The sequence below is a fragment of the Phalacrocorax carbo genome, chromosome 2 (genome assembly GCF_963921805.1).
Source record: "Phalacrocorax carbo chromosome 2, bPhaCar2.1, whole genome shotgun sequence".
Taxonomy (NCBI): domain Eukaryota; kingdom Metazoa; phylum Chordata; class Aves; order Suliformes; family Phalacrocoracidae; genus Phalacrocorax; species Phalacrocorax carbo.
In genome coordinates, this window is record NC_087514.1 from 141,264,967 (window position 1) to 141,284,293 (window position 19,327).

Sequence of the window (19,327 nt, forward strand, 5' to 3'; positions counted from 1 at the left end):
GAACGAGAAAATGCTGTGGCAGGGTTGGGGAAAGGATAGAGATAGAAATCCAGACTTCTTTGTTTGTTTGTTATAGATTACTCTAATTTCTCTCTACACCAGAGCAATGAAAATATCTCGCCAAAACCCTGGCAGATAGTTGCATGTTTTGATTATTTCCCACTGCAAGTTAGTACACTATCTAAATAAATTAAAAAAAAAAAAAAAAAAAAAACACCAAAAATGCACATTTGGTGATTTTCTTTCACATGATGTTCAGTATTTAGTGCTGATATTGTACCAGCACCTACCCAGAAACATTAGCAATTGACATTTAATTCTTACTATAGTCTAAAATAAATACACTATTTCTACAACAGTAGAAACTGGAATTGAATTAATTTGGGTACTGAGAGTGGCTACAGATGTCCTTTACAGCAATTAAAGATTTCTTTCCATTATTCACCAGCAAGTTCACCTTCTATCAAGCAATTCAAATCAGAAATTAAAGGCCATACCACTTCTACACATAATATCTCTTATATCTATCCCTTCTAATACTTTACAGTGATAGTGTATTTCAGCACACAATTAGCAAGATGATGAATTCTGAGAAGAAAACAATAAACTGAATTTTTAAAAAATGACACAAATTTTTACTAAAGCTTCGTGTGAGCAGTTATACCTAAGCTGAGATTAGACTGACTAACTAGAAAAGCAAAAGAAAATGTCTGAGAAAAAGGTATTTTTTATTAAGATTAAATGGATTTAGTGGTGCCACATAAATGTATCATATTATGTTACGACCAGCATTTTTTCCCTTTAAATCAAGTTACAGTAATTGAACTTAGCTCTATTAATATAATAACCAAATATGACACAATTAATGGGATCTTTAATGTAACAAAAAGGCAAATAAATAAGCAACAAACCACTAATAACAGTTCTTCAGTGGTTATATCTAGATATTAGCATAACACTGACTTGAAAGGAAGGAGGTAACAGACCAGAGAGTCCTTTGCCTTCAACACCAACAATAACTAAAGAAAATAATTAACAGCCCACAAAACAACATTCCTCCTTGTACTTTTATTCACAACCACTGGTATCAATGACTGCACTGTGAGACAACTCAGCATCATAGGGACGCCAGTGTTGAGAACAAGGTAGCGCTTTAGCTACCTTAGACGTAAGGCAGAGCTGAGGCAGTCACGCCCATGGGCCACCCATGGGTGCTACCAAACCTGGCCACCAAAAGCCACCCCTCACTCGCAAGGCAGCCAGGACCCCATCAGTGAGCTCCTCACCAGCCACCGCACCGCAGCCTGTGCAGGTGCTCTCAGCCACTCTTCAGGGGGGCCTTATATGTCCAAACAGCAGCTGTTAATTTCCCTCATGTTGGTCTGCATTTGGGTCCCCCCAAGGCATGTATTGCAAGCACACCAGAATGAGTTTTCCAGCGTACATTCCGTTTCTTCTTGCTGCTGGGCTTGGAGGCCATGGCCCTCCTTGACTCCCTCACAACTCCTCCAAAGCCCTCAGCAAAGTTTGGTGGCCAATCCTTTCCCAGTAATACTCTTCAGAAAGTTAGGGAAAGGGCACAGGGAAGAAGTCTGGGATGTGGAAACACATTCAGGACAGAACTGGGGCAAATCCAGGTGGGTGGGAGAAGGTGGTCAGCTCCTCATAGCCGCTACCTACTAGAGAGGCTGTGGAGAGACTGGTGCTTCTGCCATAGCACCTTGCTGATGAGGATGTCTCATGGTGGGCACAGCAGGGTCCTGCCACCCCTCCTGCACTCGTGAGGTCCCTCCAGCGCTGGCAGGATGGCAGCTGCTCCGGTGCTTCCAGTCCCCATGATGTGTGCTAGGAGACCCTAGCAGAAGCCAGGAGCTGCCCGAGTGCATGAATCACCCAACCTGGTGGTGGCAACCATTCGGTCTCCAATGACATCATGCGCAGAAACAAGGGCAGTATGGGACTCAGAACACCACAACAGGTTAAAAATAACCCCATCACACGAGGATGATTTAACCACACAGCAGGCAGAAAATGGTCCCTGCAGTGCTAACCTTGCCTGCTCATATGAAGTTATTCAGTGCACTTTCTTCTGGCAACCAAAATCCAATATTACCCGCTTGCCTGAAGTCTGAAGTGATCTGGGGAGCAAAGCGGCAACGTATCACTCCCTCTTTCAGGATGCATCACCACCACAGGGTGAATATTTCCAGGAAGTTTTGCAGGACTGTCTTCTAGGGATTGTTTTTTTTTTTGTTTTGGATTTTTGGGGCTTTTTTGGCGGCTTTTTTAAATACTAGTTGAAACAAGGGAGATAGCCTTCATTCTTTCTCTTATAAAAACATACATGCTCTTATTAACATTTCTCCCCTTTGCATGAGGAAGGCAAGTCTCTCTCTTGCCCACAGCATGGAAGATTTGGCATTTGGATATGATCTGCACCTCTTACTCTTACTAGTTGACTACCCAGCCAAACACATGATGCCATACCTGGACAAATGACTGTCTACAAGAGTTGTCACTGAAGAACTTGCCCTATTTGAGTACGGGATTTGGGACTGGGCCTCAATGACAACATGGAAACTTCTGTACTCTGAGCTGTCATCAGACTGTTGCTGGGAACATGCCAAGGAAACATTTTCCACAACGATGCAGGGTTGAATTGAAAAAGTTCAATTTAAGTGTAGACATCCATTTCATGACCCTGTGAAAAACACTTAGCAGAAAAAAAAGTCCTAAAAGCAGAATATCCAGATAATTAAAGAACAAAAATGACCTAAGCTTTTTAAAGCAGCATGATTCATTTCACAAACGCCAAACCAACAAGTTATAAAATTATAATCTAGACAGCAGTTCCTTGTAAAGCCTCAATATTTTCAAGCCACCATCAAGATACTAAACAATAATGTGAGCGCAGCACATAGAATATGGAGGAAAGAGCAGGAAAAAAACACAGTATTTAAGTATCTGTCTAACTTAAAACTTTACAGCTAGTAGCAATGAATCTAGAGAGTGTGGTCTAAACTTTAACATAAACTTTTGAAATAAAACAGCTATGATTTCTTTCCATATTTTTCTATGATTACTGGAAACATTTTTTTTCAAAACGTTTTGTTACTCTACTTTGAATTTTCAATCTCCAGATTCTCCTGGGAATCTGGAGAGGTTGACTGGAAGCTGGCAAATGTTGTCCCAGTCGTCAAGAAGGGCAAAATGGATGACCCCAATAACAACAGCCCTGTCATTCTCACTTCTGTGCCTGGCAAACTTATGGAGAAGATTAGTCTGGGAGTTATTGAAAAGCACCCAAAAGACAACGCAGTCATTGGTCCCAGCCAGCATGGGTTCACAAGGGGAAAGTCCTGCTTAACAAACTTAACTTCATTCTATGACAAGGTCACCCACCTAGTTGACCAAGGGAAGCCAGTCGATGTAATCTTTATGGATTTCAGTAAAGCTTTCGACACTGTCTCTCACAGTATCCTCCTGGACAAAATGTCCAGCGTACAGCTGGATAAACACATAATGCAGTGGATGAGCAATTGGCTAGTGGGTTGGGCACCAAGGGTCATAGTAAGTGGGGTTACATTGAGCTGGTGGCTGGTCACTAGCAGGGTTCCACAGGGATCCATCTTATGGCCAGTACTCTCTAATCTCTTCACAAATGACTCGGATGCAGGACTGGAAGGAATACTAATTAAGTTTGCTGACAACACAAAGTTGGGAGGAGCTGTTGACACTCTCGAGGGCAGAGAGGCCCTGCAGAGAGATCCAGACAAACTGGATAGCTGGGTAATCACCAACCATATGAAGTTTAACAAGGGCAAGTGCCAGATTTTGCACCTGGGGCACAGCAACCCTGGATGTACCTAGAGACTGGGCAATGAGAGGCTGGAGAACAGCCCCGCAGAGAGGGACCTGGGGGTTCTGGCTGACAGCACGTTGAACATGAGGCAACAGTGTGCTCTGGCAGCCAAGAGGGCCAACTGAGTCCTGGGGTGCATCAAGCGCTGTATTGCAGGTGGTCAAGGGAGGTGATTGTCCCACTCTGCTCCAGTTTGGACACCACAGTATATTAAGGATACAAAGCTACTAGAGAGTGTCCAGAGGAGGGCCACAAAGTTGGTGAAGGGTTTAGAAGGGCAGCTAAAGTCACTTGGTTTGTTCAGCTTGAAGGAGATTGAGGGCAGACCTCATTGTGGTCTGCAGCTTCCTCACAAGGAAAAGCAGAGGGGCAGGTGCTGATCTCTTCTGTCTGGTGACCAATGACAGGACCCAAGGGAATGGCAGGAAGATGTGCCAGGGGAGGGTTAGGTTGGATATTAGGAAAAGGTTCTTCACCCAGAGGGTGGAGCAGCACTGGAACAGGCTCCCCAGGGAGGCGGTCACGGTGCCAAGCCTGACACTATTCAAGAAGCACTTGGACAATGCCCTCAGAGACATGGTGTTAATTTTGGGGTTGTCCTGTGCAGGGACAGGAGTTGGACTCAATGATCCTTGCGTCCAACTCAGGACATTCTATGATTCTATAATCTTGTTTCCCTTCTGTGAGAACCTAAAATGAATGAATAATTACCACACATATCCACATCTTTTTTAAAAGCCTTTACTGCATTTGGAGGAAAAAAATGCCCCAAGTTGTATTGTTGGTTTACTCTCCATCTCTTTTTATTACATTTTTCCCCATTACAATTGAGGACTAACAGGTCTAATCTGAAACATGATTGATTTAGCCCATATAAACAAGCTCACTGATCTCACCCCAAGCACATCCCATAGAGGAGAGATGCACAGACTGGAATTCATGGAGTAAAAAGCAATTGCATAGAAACCCTGGGTAAATAAATGGTATTAAACAGTAGGATGGGGTGTTCTTATCAGCATCTTTTTGAACACTAAACAAACACTTCTGAGCAAGAAAGGAGTGGTTGTGGGATGACTTAAAAAGAGAAGGTAGGAAAGCCTCTCTTAAAACTTTGTCCTTCATTCATAAACTTTGAAGAATGTGCCAAACACCCACACACCAGGCAGGACAGCTGCCAAAACCCACCCCTTGGAAAGGTCCAGAAGGACACGCTCTGCTGTCTTAGCCCTTCAGTTCATTTCGGTCTCCCCAACTTTTCATGAATTTCATGTGCAGAACTCAACCACTCTACATGGTGCCTGCAGAACAAGATGTGACCAGCCCAGTGAAAAAAAAATGCTGGATGAAAAGGACACTTCAAACCAACAAGAAGATATAATTGAAAAGAAAAAAGAAAGCCAAGTCAAACACAACTATATTTTCTCTTTTTTTAATTCCATACCTAAAAGCCTTAAACATATGTTGAAAAGAAAAAAAATGGTTCCACCTACTTTATTTAGCATTGCCAGTCCCCTTGCCTTGGTGGGATTACACCGAGGTAAGGTTAGGACCACACTGAAGTACCTGGCTGAGCATGGGCTCTGTGGCAGGTACTTATACTCACCACCCTCTTTTTCCATGGAATCCATTGCTGATCTTTTATTTTGCTTGTAAATGTACTAAGCACTTGACAGAATAAGGAAAGAGACACATCAATCTTGTTATATGTACGTTACATATAACCCCTCCTGAACCTACTCTGTTTAGCTTTCCCCCTTTCCCAGTGGGCAGTATGAAGCTTGAAACATTAAGAATTAAGGAAAAAAAGTAATTCCAGCTTAGCACTATAAAGCCGGTTCAAAGGGTCAGATAACAGATCATCACTAGTGCCTCAGGTATCTTTTTGATACTTCTACTTCTCTGTTCATTGCTGCAAAACGAGGGTGAACAGGCCTGGCTCACATCGGGGTTTCTCCACTGCCATTGCAGGTAGCTGTGGCCAGCACTAAGCTTCCAGTGGATTTAAAACTAATATTCGGTAGGCTCATATTAGAGAAAAACAGAAAAATTTCCTGAGTGCTGGAAAATATGTGGCTGAAATGGGAAGACATTAATTTAAAATTGATTAATAGAGGACAATTCCTTTTTGTACCTTCAATTAAGCCATGCCACAGGCAACAAAGTAATCATACAATTTGCTATAGCACTGGGTACCAAAGTCTACAGTGATCAGCAAATACAGAAACCATTACTAAATGAAATTTTCTCTTTCTCAAAGGGGAAAAAAAGTTAGCAGAGGGAAAAACCCTATAACATAAGAGCTGGCAGCATCTCATTACATAATAAAACATACCTGTCTTATTTTTACAAAACCTGATTTCTGGCAAAAAAAACCCATGCAGTTTATGAGCATTCTGCAATTTTGCCTGGTCCATTCATTTGGCAGTAACTACACATGCTTCTCTTTAAATAATTGCATTTCTTCCCTTTCACTGCGACACAGTTCTTGCAATATACATAATACATAAAGCAAAGATGATTATTGGTTCAGAAATTTGAACACCACAAATCTTTTGGCATTCATCTGGCTACAGTTTTTACTTCAGGAGGCCAGAAAAAAAAAATAAAACCACCAACCAAACTCAACCACAAAGTTTTTGCCAACGCTTACCTAAAAATCTACAAGTCTGACAGGGGTGCAGAAGCATGTGCTACTCCTCCACCCTGTGCAGCTGCTGGCACATCTTGGGGCACCACTGCTGGAGCAGAGGGCACATATCATCACCATACTAAGAAAATAAAAGGTCCAGTCCAGGACCCAGGAGCTGAACCCAGCTTAACCTTTTCCTGAGGAATGAGATGCTAGAAGACCAGCTCCAGCTGGGGAGGGACATACATGGTCCTAGCGAAACCCTCCTCCCTCCCTATGTCCTTCTTCCCAGGACAGCTGCATAGGCAAATCCCTCCTGCACAGACCTGAGTGTCTTGGCAATCCCCGCACACTCTCAACCACAACCCCTTCAACTGCCTTATCCAAGAACATGGCAGAAAAAGGAGGATCCCAAAATTGCTTCCTACTCTGGACTCCAAGAACTGCTGCTACCATACAGAGATCTGCTCTCCAGCAGAGGATAGGAACACATTTGCAAAGCCTCCCGAGATCAGGCTATCAGTTCTGTGTTTAGTCCCATGGAATCTCTCACCTTCTCTCCTTTGACCACATGCAGGTAGTACTTTACTCACGCTACCTCCCTATTGGTAATATCTACTGCATCTTCCATTCAACCACTCCACAAGGGGCAAAGCAATATGCCATCAAAAGAGCATTTCCTCTCTCAATATTCAACACCATGGGTTTTAAGCCATGTGGGGCCCTGTGTTCTTCTTTGACAAGAACCATGTATGCACACGGTGTCACTGTGGGGGAAAAAGTAGGTCAAAGAAATCCCCTTTTCCACTTCCAACTATTGACTGGGTTCAGACTCATCCACAGCAATCACAAATTCTGTTCATAAGAAGCACAATTCTTCGTTATTTCACAACGAAGCAACCCTTCCAGGTGCCCTATGAGGCTGTCCACAGCACCAACTCCCAGAACACAATTTCACAATTTTTTTCTTATTAATCTTCACACACACACAAATTATGACATATCTAAAAACTCCCACATGGGACTGTCCCAATCAACTTGACTTTCATCTGGAGGGATCATCCCAGAAGGAACCTGAATGAGCACAAACCATACACTTTCACAACATTTTTCTTTCCTGGCCTGGCATACAGGGAACCCAGAATTAGTGAGTACAAGTGAATACCAAGTGCACGGCTATTCCTGGGATCCGAGGGCAGACGCATTCAAAACAAGGTACTCCTACAAGAGCAAAAATGTGTGCCATGTCAATCTAGGTGCATAGTGTAATGCTCACCAGAGGTTGCGATGTTGGGGTTTGGATCTTGCTTTTGACTCCAGGTAACATCCCTGCAGGAACAAAATAAGTTCTCACCGTGGCCCATGCCATCCCAGGCCACCTCTCCACTGCAAGGTCTTAGGACATCATGGCATCATATAATGGGATCCAATTTCAAAAGCATGTGCCTCTGGAGTTTACCCATCTTTGCCACTCACCCACAGCTCCCCATCAAAGGGCTCAGCACTTAACTAGGCAGAAGGGCAGACTGAAAACAGGGTAACAGCTGGAGAGACTGCCTGTGTTAAGCAAAGTTGTACCCAGTGCTAGCTGGGCTATACCATTCGCCTGGACTTCCTTTATCAAGAGATCTCCATTAGCAGAGCTTCCAAATGTTCATGATGCTTTTTCACCAGTCAGAACCACAAGTGGCAACCAGGGTCTCCTGTCGTACTTCTAGGACTTCCCAGTGTATCAGTGGGCCATGTTCAGACTATCACACCTGTATCCAGAGTAGTCCTGGACATAAAACATGGTTTACTGACTGCATCCAAGAGGCCCACAGCATGACTGAATCCTTTAGATAAAACAGAAAATAGTCCTAGGAACTGATCCTAACTCTTTTGCTGCCCTCATCTTTTCTTTGTCTTGCATCACTGAAAGGGAAAAATATTCTCTAGAACTATTCAAAGAGCGGCTCTGCACATGCCAAACTGTAGATGGAGACCCACCACAGACCCACAGCTCATGCCATTTTATATATGTGTTGGCACTTAAACTATGCTAATCACCTATCAGCCAAGTATCTAGTAAGTTTGGGGTATCCTCATGGATTAAAACAACTGACCTCATTAAAGGTCTGCTAGTTCATAATACCAAATTATCAGCTAAAGATTTGGACAGTCATCTGAACCACAAGAAGCTTACACAGGATCTATTTGCTGCATTGCTGCCGCATCACACAAAACATTTTTATTCAGCATGCTCTAGTTAGTTGCTTCTATTTTCCATTTATCTTTGTCTCTGTGTGTGTGGTTAGGAGAAAGCTAAGCTGAAATAAAATGTTCCACGCTTCTCTCCAAACAAGGTGATTTTCCTCCAGGATTTTATCAGTTTCCCCCAAGAAAGGCTGGTTTCTTCTCAAGAATAAGAGATGAGTTTCTAATACCTTTTTCTGCCTTTGAAAATGCAATCATGACATACACCATTGCGCTTATCCCACTGCACACTTTTAACAGCAGTGCTTGTGACAACACACCGCAGAGGACCCACTCCCAGAGAAACCCTCCCAAACCTGCCCAAAGAGCAGCGCTGCTCTCAAACACTGCAGTGCTTCTCCAGTCCAAGCCTCCTGCCCTCAGCAGGTTTGGGGGATGCTGACAAAGGACAAAGAGGGCTCCTGACCACCGACAAAATCCTGCCGGTTCTTCAGCGGTACTGGAGACTCGACACCAGCAGGCACACTCAAAAGCACATCAGAGCATGCTCCATACTCCAGCCTTTCAGTCCTTTAACTTTCACAGAGCACATACTCCCCAGGTGCCCCAGTACAGGCAGGGAGCTGAACATCCACCACTAAAGGGCAGCTTCAGGTGTGATGATTTGGCCACTCTACTACCGCCTTCTGCTTAGGATCTCTGCACCTCACTGTCTCGAACACTTCCGGCACTTTCAGGAACACAGCATGCCACCCATACCAGTTTCCCCAACCTCAAGTTTACATGGCATATTTTGAAGGCTGCCATATATAAAATGGCAGATTGCAGATATAGTGGCATTTCTGGAAAGACTTAAAATTATTCTGTTTGCCCTGACTTATTCCTACAGATAAACTAATGCTCTAGTTTTTTTATGAGAAGTTAAAAACTACTCACTGAAATCAATCTGAGTGAACATACAACCCAGGTGCTGCTACCAGGGCTAATGACCAGGGATCTTTGGCTCTTAAAGGACATTGAAAATATAACAATTGCTGTCTAGATGCACAAACCCAGCTGCATGACAGAAAAGAATTTTAAGAAGCACACCAAGCATTTTGGAGATCTCATGTAATCTATCAGTGTCCATCTATCAAATTTCATCTTCAAGGACTGGAGATAGATGTAGGCTTTCATGCTCCCTCTGAGCCCAAACAGGGGAAAAAAATCTCCCAGGAAGTCGAAGTCCAGAGCAAGGTGAGCTGAAACAGAGAACAGACTAGCTTTCAGAGCACCCTGACACCTGGCTGGGAGATGCCACATTCATTAGTATGGGTACACGGGCAGGGGGAGAGATTTAATTGCACATTTCCAAGCAAGTGTGACCTAAAAAGATTTAAGCAAAGCTACATTTTCTGACAAGTCATGGCAAAACCTATATAAACCCTAGACATTTGCTCGGTCATAAACTGCTTATTAAGACACTATTTTAGTTGTCAGAAGTGCGTAACTGTATTGCCTAACCCAATCAAGTCTGCCAACAATAAAGCAATATAATAGCTAGGCCTGAACCACAAAAATATCCCTTAGGCTCAGTTCTCCTAAAAGATTCTCACTGAGAAGTCTAACTAGATGCAGTAGCAATTTGTTCTGACAGGAATATGGGATAGGAAAAAAATCCAGTGTTGAGACACAGCAACTGCAATGTCAGATGTATGCATTACTGTGACACTGAGTAACAAATAAGAGCATTGCCCATAAAATTGTCTTTACTGCATTTTTGCTACACAATGAAGCATTTGTACATTAAGTGACATTTTTCTGATTATCAGAAAAAGCTTTTTACAGAGCTTGCTTGACTGTGCTGAAGCTCATGGTTTTTTTCTCTCCTATTCTCCTAAACTGATTTAAAAGCAACTCTTGGTAGGGCACTAGTGAATGTATTGGATGGTTCCTCTTATTACAGGGGTATATCCCAGCTACCCCTTCCAATAACAACAGAAATGAATTATGAACATTTCCTCTCTGTTAAACCACCACCAAAAATTGCTGGCAGTAGTAAATGATATTGCAGTATTTACCTACACCAGCAAAAGAACTAGCCCCTAAATGTTTATATAACGTTTCTGTCAGATAGAAGATGAGAAAGGCTATTGCAAATACCCCAGATTCTGGGAATACATTTACTTGCCCTAGACAGAAGAGCACTCAGTGAAAAATCTTAGAGCTTTCCTAATGTCATATTTTTTAACTGTGTCCTCCTGAAACTTGTACCTCAGGTGTACGATAAATAACGTCTTAAAATTACAGATGCAAGTCATGTATTTTGCAGATTCAGCTGTGCCCTTTCTCCCTCCCAGTTTAGTGAGAAACTAACTTTTAAGTGATTTATTTCTAACACCAGCAATCTACAACTTTGCTGTTCTGTTGCTGGTTTCTATCATTTGCTACAAAGGTAAATAAACCAACTCCATTCAAAGTGATCCAGTGGCAAAGGTGGTCACCCTTAGTATTTTGCAGAAGGTCAAAAAAAGCCATATTCTTTTGTCGGGGAATTTACAGTAATTTTACCAGAAAGTTAAAGTAAATGTCAATATTGAATTCAGACCCTGCATGCTCTAATATGAATGGGCTTTAATTCTTGTACAAATACATATATTAATAAACAGAAACTCATGACATACAAGCCAAGAGTGGCAAATAAGGTAGTGGTGTCCTTTGGTGGGCTCTCACTGTCACAGGGGAAAACCCCCTTATCCTACAGAGACGTAACACAGCATAACTAGACCAAGTCACCACTGGATATAAAATGAAATCTCATTTATATTACATGCAACTCCAGCAAAATATACACCAATCCTTTTCAAACCTATTTCCCAAAGCTTCTTACTACTAACGCCAGGGGAAAAGAAAAACGGGCAGCATGTATATATCCTCTGTGTGTGCATAACAGTATGCATATACTCATAGAGCAGGCTAAATCTTTTTTCCTTCAAGTGAGTTATACTAGAGTTTAATTGCTGCAGCAAGCTGTAGGATGCTACTGCACTGCATGCATTGTTCAACAAGCTACGGAAAAGTTGCATTTTTTATTTCAAAGAGGAAGGGTGGTGACCTAGAAAGTTGTAAAGGAAACCACTCACGAGCTTATTTCAATACCCTTGCTAAAAACAGCCCCCTGGAATTATAAGACTCTCTTCCTCATCCTGCTCAGAACAATTGGAAAATTACAGACCGTTTAAGATACATTAATTTAATAGGTTAAAAAATAAAATTAATGGAGACAAAAAAAAAAAAAAACCAAAAAAACCACCAGTTCTCCCTCATGGAATTGCCCTGCTCATTTCTCTGATAGTTGTATCTGGATTTAGCTAGAGGAACACTTAAAATATGTTACAGATCCTGAGTGGTCATTCTCTCTTTTCGGTTTATCCTGAAGTCGCTGGGGGCAGGTTTAACTAAAGCCAAAACAAACACTGATTGCTAGAAGCTTTGGGTTGAACAACATCAGACTGGATTTGACATAAATTGGTGAGGTTTTTTTTCCTATATGAGCAGATAAAATCTAAAATAAATGCTATATAAGCATTTTGTAAAATACAGGACAATGATAAAATTGGGTTTATGTTGCTTACTGCAATCTCTTCTACAATATAGTCATCACAGGGATTTCTGTGATAAATGTAGCATCACATTCCCTCTTAGCCCAGCATTCAATTATCTGTGCTAAACCCAGCAAGGTAGGGCATACTGTTAGCTGCACTTCAACAGGCATGGGGAGAATAAAAACAAGATGGGGGAAAAAAGTATTTGTGAAAAGATTCACTGTGTCACACAGCGGAGCAGCAAACACTGCACCAGCAGACACCAACACAGCCACTTCCCCCACCTCCCGCCTTTTCAACTGATCCCTCAGTAAATGCACAGCAGCAGACACCTCGGATACAAAACAATGTGTGTCTCAACCTATCCCTGATAAAGCAGGACTTTTAAAATCTTCCAGATCCAGACTACTGCCTTCGCAATGTCTGGCCTTGTCCTCTGTATTTCAGAAGGACGCTGATTTTTCACTAATGCAGTTGTAGTGCCCGGGCAGGTAACGGGGAGCAGCATGCCAGGGAACAAGTTCGTCGGGCAGATGACTCTCCAGACACACAGAGCGAAAGCCTCCTCCAAGTGGGATCAACACAAATTTGACACTACGGTATTAGCTACAAAATCCTGCGCTACTGAATCACGTGAGAGAAGAGGATTTGTTTCCAACTTCTTCTAGTAATTCCCCCATAATTTAAGGGGGAGCAGCTTATTTCCACTTTGCAGAAGGTCCAGGAATTCTGAGTAATGAAACTAATTTCTTATGAAACAGACTGGTCACGTATCTCTTTTCCTTATTGCTCAGGTTTCTTTTTATAACACAGATGATGAACCCACAACTGCTAAAGCTCATTGATTATAGGCCTCATCTTAGTGATATAAAACTTGATTGATTAATTAAATGGCCTTTGGGATATCTTGTTTTAAAACTAGAAGTTTGAAAGTTAATTCCTAAAAAACCTGAAGGAAAGTAAAAACCGCATGGATCAAAAGTAACTCAGGTATCTTTTGTACACAGTGACCTAGAAGAGAGATAAAATTTGGAAAAGGTTCAGTTTACCCATGACAGTATAAGATTCCTCGACTAACTTTAAAACACATCTATAAAAAATATGACAGCACAGCTCCAAAGTCACCTAAGTGTCCGGCAATCCAGTGCATACTGTTTGCAAAAAGCTACAGAACAGCACTGCGGCACCAGCTAGGATTTATAAATTTATCTATAGGTAAATGAAGTACAAGTCTTTACACTTCACAATACCCATCTCTGAAAGCACATCCTGTTTGTTTGTATGTGGCTACCATGGTAACACTGTCTATTCCTTGTAGCAGGTACCAAACTTCAGCACTTTTCTCATCAGGCCCTAGTTTAAAGGTGGACCTCTCTCACACACAGCTGGCCCCAGCCCCCCCAGGTGGGCTCCACACCAGGGCTTTCTCCCTCCAAACTATCTAATTGTATAACTTACACTCATCGAACCATTAAGGTTGGGAAAGACCATGAGGATCATCAAGTCCAACTGTCAAGTCAACACTACCATGCCTCCTAAATCATGTCCCCAGATGCCACATCTACACGTTTCCTGAACACCTCCAGGGATGGTGACTCCACCACCTCTGTGGGCAGCCTGCTCCAATGTCTGACCACTCTTTCAGTAAAGACATTTTTCCTAATATCCAATCTAAACCTCCCCTGATGCAGCTTGAGGCTGTTTCCTCTCATCCTATCGCTTGTTACTTGGGAGAAGAGACCAACACCCACCTCACTACAACCTCCTTTGAGGTAGTTGTAAAGAGTGACAAGGTCTCCCCTCAGCCTCCTCTTCTCCAGGCTAAACACCCCAGTTCTCTCAATCTCTCCTCTTAAGACTTGCTCTCCAGACCCTTCACCAACTTTGTTGCCCTTCTCTAGACACACGCCAGCAACTCAACATCCTTCTTGTACTGAAGGGCTCAAAACTGAACCCGGTATTTGAGATGCAGCCTCACCAGTGGCAAGTACAGGGGCACAATCACATCCCTGCTCCTGCTGGCCACGCTATTCCTGATACAAGAAGAACAGGTGTGCTTGATTATACCACAGCCTTCTACAGGTGATGCTGACCTCACCATTGGAAAGAAAACAGTTTGCCCAGTACCACCATTACTTTCAGATTGTCATTTGACATTCAATTTACATGTTACCTTACCAGAAATGCTTCCTCTCCTCTTGATTTAGGATTCACTTTGACAGAAACCTCATATTACTCCCCTTCTAGAAATCGTGCAACAACAAACAAGCTCTGTTCTGCCTCTTCTTGTGCTCTGCACCCGCAAACAGACCTTAACCTTGCATTCTGCAGCCGCTGGGCGGGAGCTGCGGGCCCGTGTGTGCCCGGGGCAGCAGCACGGGCCCGGTCGTGGCACACGGGGCCACCAGTCACCCCGCAGGACTAAACCCACGCACCCGGCCCGTGGCAGGACACGGCGGGGAAGCGTTTTGCTGTTCCACGTGTTGTACTGGCTTCGATGCTGACGCTGGCGGGGGGGGGGATTTACTTGTTTAAACACACCCTGAGCCACGCCGGGTGGCTCGGTGGCCTTGCTGCGGTTGCTCTCCCCGCATGTGTCCCACAGACCCGTCGCGCTCCCGGGCCCGCCCGCCGAGCCGGTACCTTCCTGAGGGCCGCCCGCAAGTCGCGGTGCTGCGGGGTGTCACCGAGCCGCCCTCCGTCCCACTGCCCCGAGCTGCCGCCGCGCACCGGGGCCGCGCCTCCCCGCAGCACCGAGGCCAAGCCCGCCCAGCGCCTGCCGCCCCGCAGCGCCATGGCCGCCACCACCGGGCCCGCTCGCTCCGCCCCCGCCCGCGGCCTGCACTGGTCGGCTCCAGCGGCGGGCCCGGCCCTGCACCGCCCCGTCCCGTCCCGTCCCCTCCCTCCCTGCCTCCTCCAGCCCCTCTCCCCCCCGCAGCAAGCCACGGTAGGCTCTCGGGTTACACGCAGGTTTTCTTTAATGCCAACGAACAGCGATGAAGCAACCGGTTGATAAACGGGTGGCGAAAGCGGGCGCCGCGAAGCGAGAGGAGCCGTCCCGGCCGCGGGAGGAAGGACGGCCGCGGCGGGGAGCGGGGGACAGCCGTCCCTGCCGAGCGACCCACGCGGGTCTCGGCTGCTCTCGGGTTGGTTTCTTTATTGTAAGAAAAAAAAAAAAAAATCCGCTCCTGTGCTCGTTCAACAAGGACCGGCGGCGGTGGGGACACGCTAGTGACTCCCTACGGGTACAACACGAGTGTCTGCTCCGGTGGCAGGCGCCGGGCTCCTCCTCCTAAGCGATGACACAGCCTCCCTTCTCCTTGAAGGGGTTCTTGTCCTCGGGAACCCCCTTCACCAGCGGGTCCTCGCCCGACCGCTCCTCGATGTAGTTCTTGATCTCCTCGGAGCACTTGGACACCTCGAGTGAAAGAACAGAGAAGCGGCAGCGTTACGGCCGGGGCTCACCGTGCACGTCGGAAGAGCAAAGCAGTGAATTCACATCCTTCCTTCTCTTATTTACCTTCCTATCAAACATAAAAGGTCTGCACACAGAGCCAGCACTAAGCACGTGGAAGGCTCAGCTTCCTTCCACTCTTTCACAGCCCGATATTCACAGAACATGAGTATCACTGGGATGTGTATGCCACTCTAACTCTGCAGAAGCTGCAGTTCCAACTTGTTAGTTTGTGTTGTGTTTTTTTTTAATTAGTCAATATAGTTTTTTTACGCTGCGGACCAAGCTCTCAGGGTCAGCACGACTGTACAGTCAATGGGTTCAGGATCAGTAACTTTCAATTCCATTTCAAAGTATTTATGGCTTTACATGTTTTTCCCAAACAAAGCATTCAATAATGATTTTTCAGTGGTAATACAAACTCTCACCTTATGGTCCTATAATAGCAACCATGCATCTTGAAAAGGAGTAAACACCTAACTAGGAAAGACAATTTACTTATGGGTTACCTGGGGTTATTTTGAACAACGGTTAATAAAACAGCCTGTTGTGTTATGAGGGAACATAATATGCATAGTACTTTGCATGACGTTCACGGCGAACTAGCACTGATGTAGGTACGCCTGCACAGAACCTGCCTGTGTAGAAGAAACGGGTTTAGTTTGTGTTCACCAAGGCAGGAGCACGTGCAGCGCATGTAGTAACGGTGTCTGCAGAGCTAGAGGATGCACAAGCAAATCCCACCAGCTCCAGAGCACCCTTGTCCACGTACATCTCTCGTTTCCCTTCCCTATGTCAGCAGGATCTGTCCTGAGGTGCTCGAATACCTGACATGTCTGAGGACACCCTCTGGGCTCTGTCCCCCCCTCCTCCCCGCAACCCCTGCGGAGGCATAGCAGTAGGGAGTCAGCAGTAGGAACCAGCTGTTGGCCAGGCCGCTACATGACTTGTATTTCTAACTTAAGGCCCCTTGGCCTCTTTGTTAAACTTTGTTTTACTCCATAGGTGAAATTATGACAAGAAAACCAATTAATTTACTTGCTGCATCACAGACCAGCAGAGAGTGGCCTTGTGCAAAATCAAGCTTTAAGCCATCAGAAAGAACTTAGGGTTAATTCCCAATTAAACAGTGCATAAAATAAGGTCTAACTACCTCTAGCTGCCTTACAGCAAAGAAGAATTTGGACCTACAAATCCTATTACACGTGCCTCGCTCTTCTGTGTCTTGCAAACCCTCTTCATTCAAACTGGGGCACCTTATGCCATAGTGAACCTGTGCTCCAAAGTATATGCAGGACCAGGGTTTGTTTTACTTCAGTCAGCACTATCAGGAACTTTTCCACATATAAGAAAAAAATGTCTGCTTAAATACGCATCCAGACATTTTTATTCATTCAAAAAAATACTCAAAAGGATATTTCCTCTTTGTGCTGTAAAGGTATAGGAACAGGACAAGAAAACTTTGGCTAAACGTTTTTACTTTTGGTGACAACAGAAGAGTGGCTTCTGCATTTCCCTGTCCCTGTAACACCCATACAGGCACCAGGTGACAGGGACAACTACAACACAGATTTCATTCCCACAGTGAAACTTCTGTTATAATGCACTGGTAAAATTGAGGATTTTGTCTGTGCTTTACTAGGTGATTTGAAAACATCCATTTCCCGAAAACAATCAGGCTTTTGGTTTATTCTGAAAATTTATACAAGAGTTATTATTAATAATAATAATGTAATATTATTATAATAATTATTATTACAAATCAAAATCCGTACATCCTATAGAGTATATTTTAATTGCTTGGGAACTCTCTAAGGGATCACGTAGATATCTACAGTTCTTGGATGTGGAGCCTTCAATACTGCTGGAGCTTTAGAGTATAGCATATCATCTACAACCACTGACACCTAACTGACAGCTAAAACAGAACTGTGGCTTTCTTATTCTCTGGGTTAAACACCTAGACCTGCAATGTAATTAGTGTGACAAATGCCACTGATTCTCACATATAAACGTATTTTTAGTCCTAACTAGAAGCGTTTATTTAGATGTAGTTTGCTTCTGCTGGCATGCAGAATTAAAAGGATATTAGTTTTATCACGGAGCAAGATCGGTTTCTGCACGGCTTTCAGCTATAGGAAATGTGTAAAAATACAAAAATTTCACTGGAAACTACTTTGCCTGTGGAAAGGAGCAATGACTGGAGGTAGAATGTTTCTGTCGGACGAGGCTGGACGGATCACGGCTCTGCACCAGCCGTCCTTAGGCTCCTGTCCTGTGCCCGGGCACGGCACAGCCCGGGAGGCGGGGAGCGATGCTTCCCCCGCAGCCCCGCCGGGCCGGGCCGGGCCGGGCGCGGTGCCGCAGCGAGGCCCCCCGCCAGCACGCCGCCCCCTCGCCCGGCACCGCCAGATGCCAACGCGCTTGACAGAGGAGGGGAACCGAGCTCGACGCGCTCCTCCCTCGCCAGGCAGGGCCGCCTTGTGCTGGCGCTGGGCTCCGAGGAACCGCGAGGAAGGGGAACCCGAGGGGTGCCGAATGCCCTAAGGGGAGCGGCCGCGGCCGGCGGGACCGTGCCGGCCCCTCGGGGCGACCGATCCCGGGACGCTGCGTCCCTTCCCCCTCGCTCCACAGCCACTCCCGTGAAGGACCTCCGCTCCTGCACGGTGCTATGTCGCCGTCACCGGTCCCTGCCCCAAACGGGGTGGCCGGACCCGTCGGTGCAAACTGCGGGTGTCCCAAAAGAGCCGGGGTTCCCCCGGAGCGCGGCCCCCGAAGCCCCGCTGCCCCTGCCTTCGCCGGGTCCGCCGCGGCGGGACGGGCCCCCCCGCTCCGCGCCGGGCCGCCGCGCCCGGCCCCGCCGCCCGCCCGACGTGCCCCCGGGCGCCGCACGAGCCCTCGCACCCCCGCCCGGGAAGTAACGGGCTTGTCCCCCCTCCGGCCCTGGTCCCGGCGGCCGCCCCGGCGGCCGGGCAGCCCCGGGCCCCTCTGCGCGGCCACTCACCGGCTGCCTCTCCAGCTTCACTTCTTTCCGGAGCTGCTCCACTTCCATTTTCAGTTTGTCCTTCTCGCTCAGGTCCTCGATGTTGATGGCTGGCATCGTCTACACTGCCAAAGCGCGCAAGGAGGGAGGGAGGGAGGGAGGACAAAAGGTTACCTCTGGGCAGCGAAGGCGCCGGGGCCGGAGCCCCCGGCGGGCGCGGGGCGGCGGGGCGGTGGGACGGCCGTCCCCGGCCCGCCCCCGGGCTCACTCACACGGTGCCGTCCCGTCCGGGCTGCCCCGCTGCTCGGCGGCGGCGGCGGCCGCTTCCTCCCCGGCGCCCCTGGCACCCCTTCCCCGCCGCCGCTCCTTTAAACACGACGCTAATCCCCCCCTAACCGGATTACAGCCCGCCGCCCGACCGGGCTCGCTGCCGGGGCGTTGACACGGGCCCTGCCTGCACAGGGAGGGTCCGGTCGCTCCGGCGCGGCTCCCGGGAAAGGGCGCTCGGCCCCGCCGCCGCTTCGCCCCGGCCCCCCGCGGGGCAGCCGGCGGCAGGAGCGGGGAGCTGCAGTCACCCTCCGGTGCTGGCATCTCCCCTCCGGTGCTGGGCTCTCCCCTC

The 19,327-nt window shown here is 46.4% G+C and overlaps 2 protein-coding genes across 4 annotated transcripts in view; both read right to left on the bottom strand.

Moving 5' to 3' along the window:
* The window catches only part of LOC104048679 (probable acyl-CoA dehydrogenase 6), a 92,280-nt gene extending 77,184 nt beyond the window's left edge, over nucleotides 1-15,096 (bottom strand). The window contains exon 1 of the mRNA XM_064444604.1: nucleotides 14,915-15,096. Within this exon, the coding sequence (XP_064300674.1) occupies nucleotides 14,915-15,067 (153 nt within the window). The 5' untranslated portion in view covers nucleotides 15,068-15,096. The remainder of the gene's footprint in view (nucleotides 1-14,914) is intronic.
* Nucleotides 15,097-15,231: 135 nt separating this feature from the next.
* Nucleotides 15,232-19,134, bottom strand: LOC135312092 (guanine nucleotide-binding protein G(I)/G(S)/G(O) subunit gamma-11). 3 transcript variants are annotated; one of them, XM_064444608.1, is made up of 3 exons: nucleotides 18,983-19,134; nucleotides 18,730-18,833; nucleotides 15,232-15,689 (listed from the first exon to the last, which is right to left on the bottom strand). In XM_064444608.1, the coding sequence occupies exons 2-3, from the start codon at nucleotides 18,823-18,825 to the stop codon at nucleotides 15,564-15,566; spliced, it is 222 nt and encodes a 73-aa protein (XP_064300678.1). In that variant the 5' UTR covers nucleotides 18,826-18,833; nucleotides 18,983-19,134; the 3' UTR covers nucleotides 15,232-15,563. The 3 variants fall into 3 exon arrangements, with proteins under 3 accessions (XP_064300678.1, XP_064300677.1, XP_064300676.1); XM_064444607.1 differs by having other exon boundaries at nucleotides 18,730-18,828; nucleotides 18,981-19,133; XM_064444606.1 differs by lacking the exon at nucleotides 18,983-19,134 and having other exon boundaries at nucleotides 18,730-18,973.
* Between the last annotated feature and the right edge of the window lie 193 nt (nucleotides 19,135-19,327).

Excerpts from the sequence above, each read along its gene's own strand:
- LOC135312092 (XM_064444608.1), bottom strand. The coding sequence starts at position 18,825 with ATGCCAGCCATCAACATCGAGGACCTGAGCGAGAAGGACAAACTGAAA. Across the intron at positions 15,690-18,729 it reads TGAAGCTGGAGAGGCAGCCG|GTGTCCAAGTGCTCCGAGGA; the intron begins GTGAGTGGCCGC and ends CTTTCACTCGAG.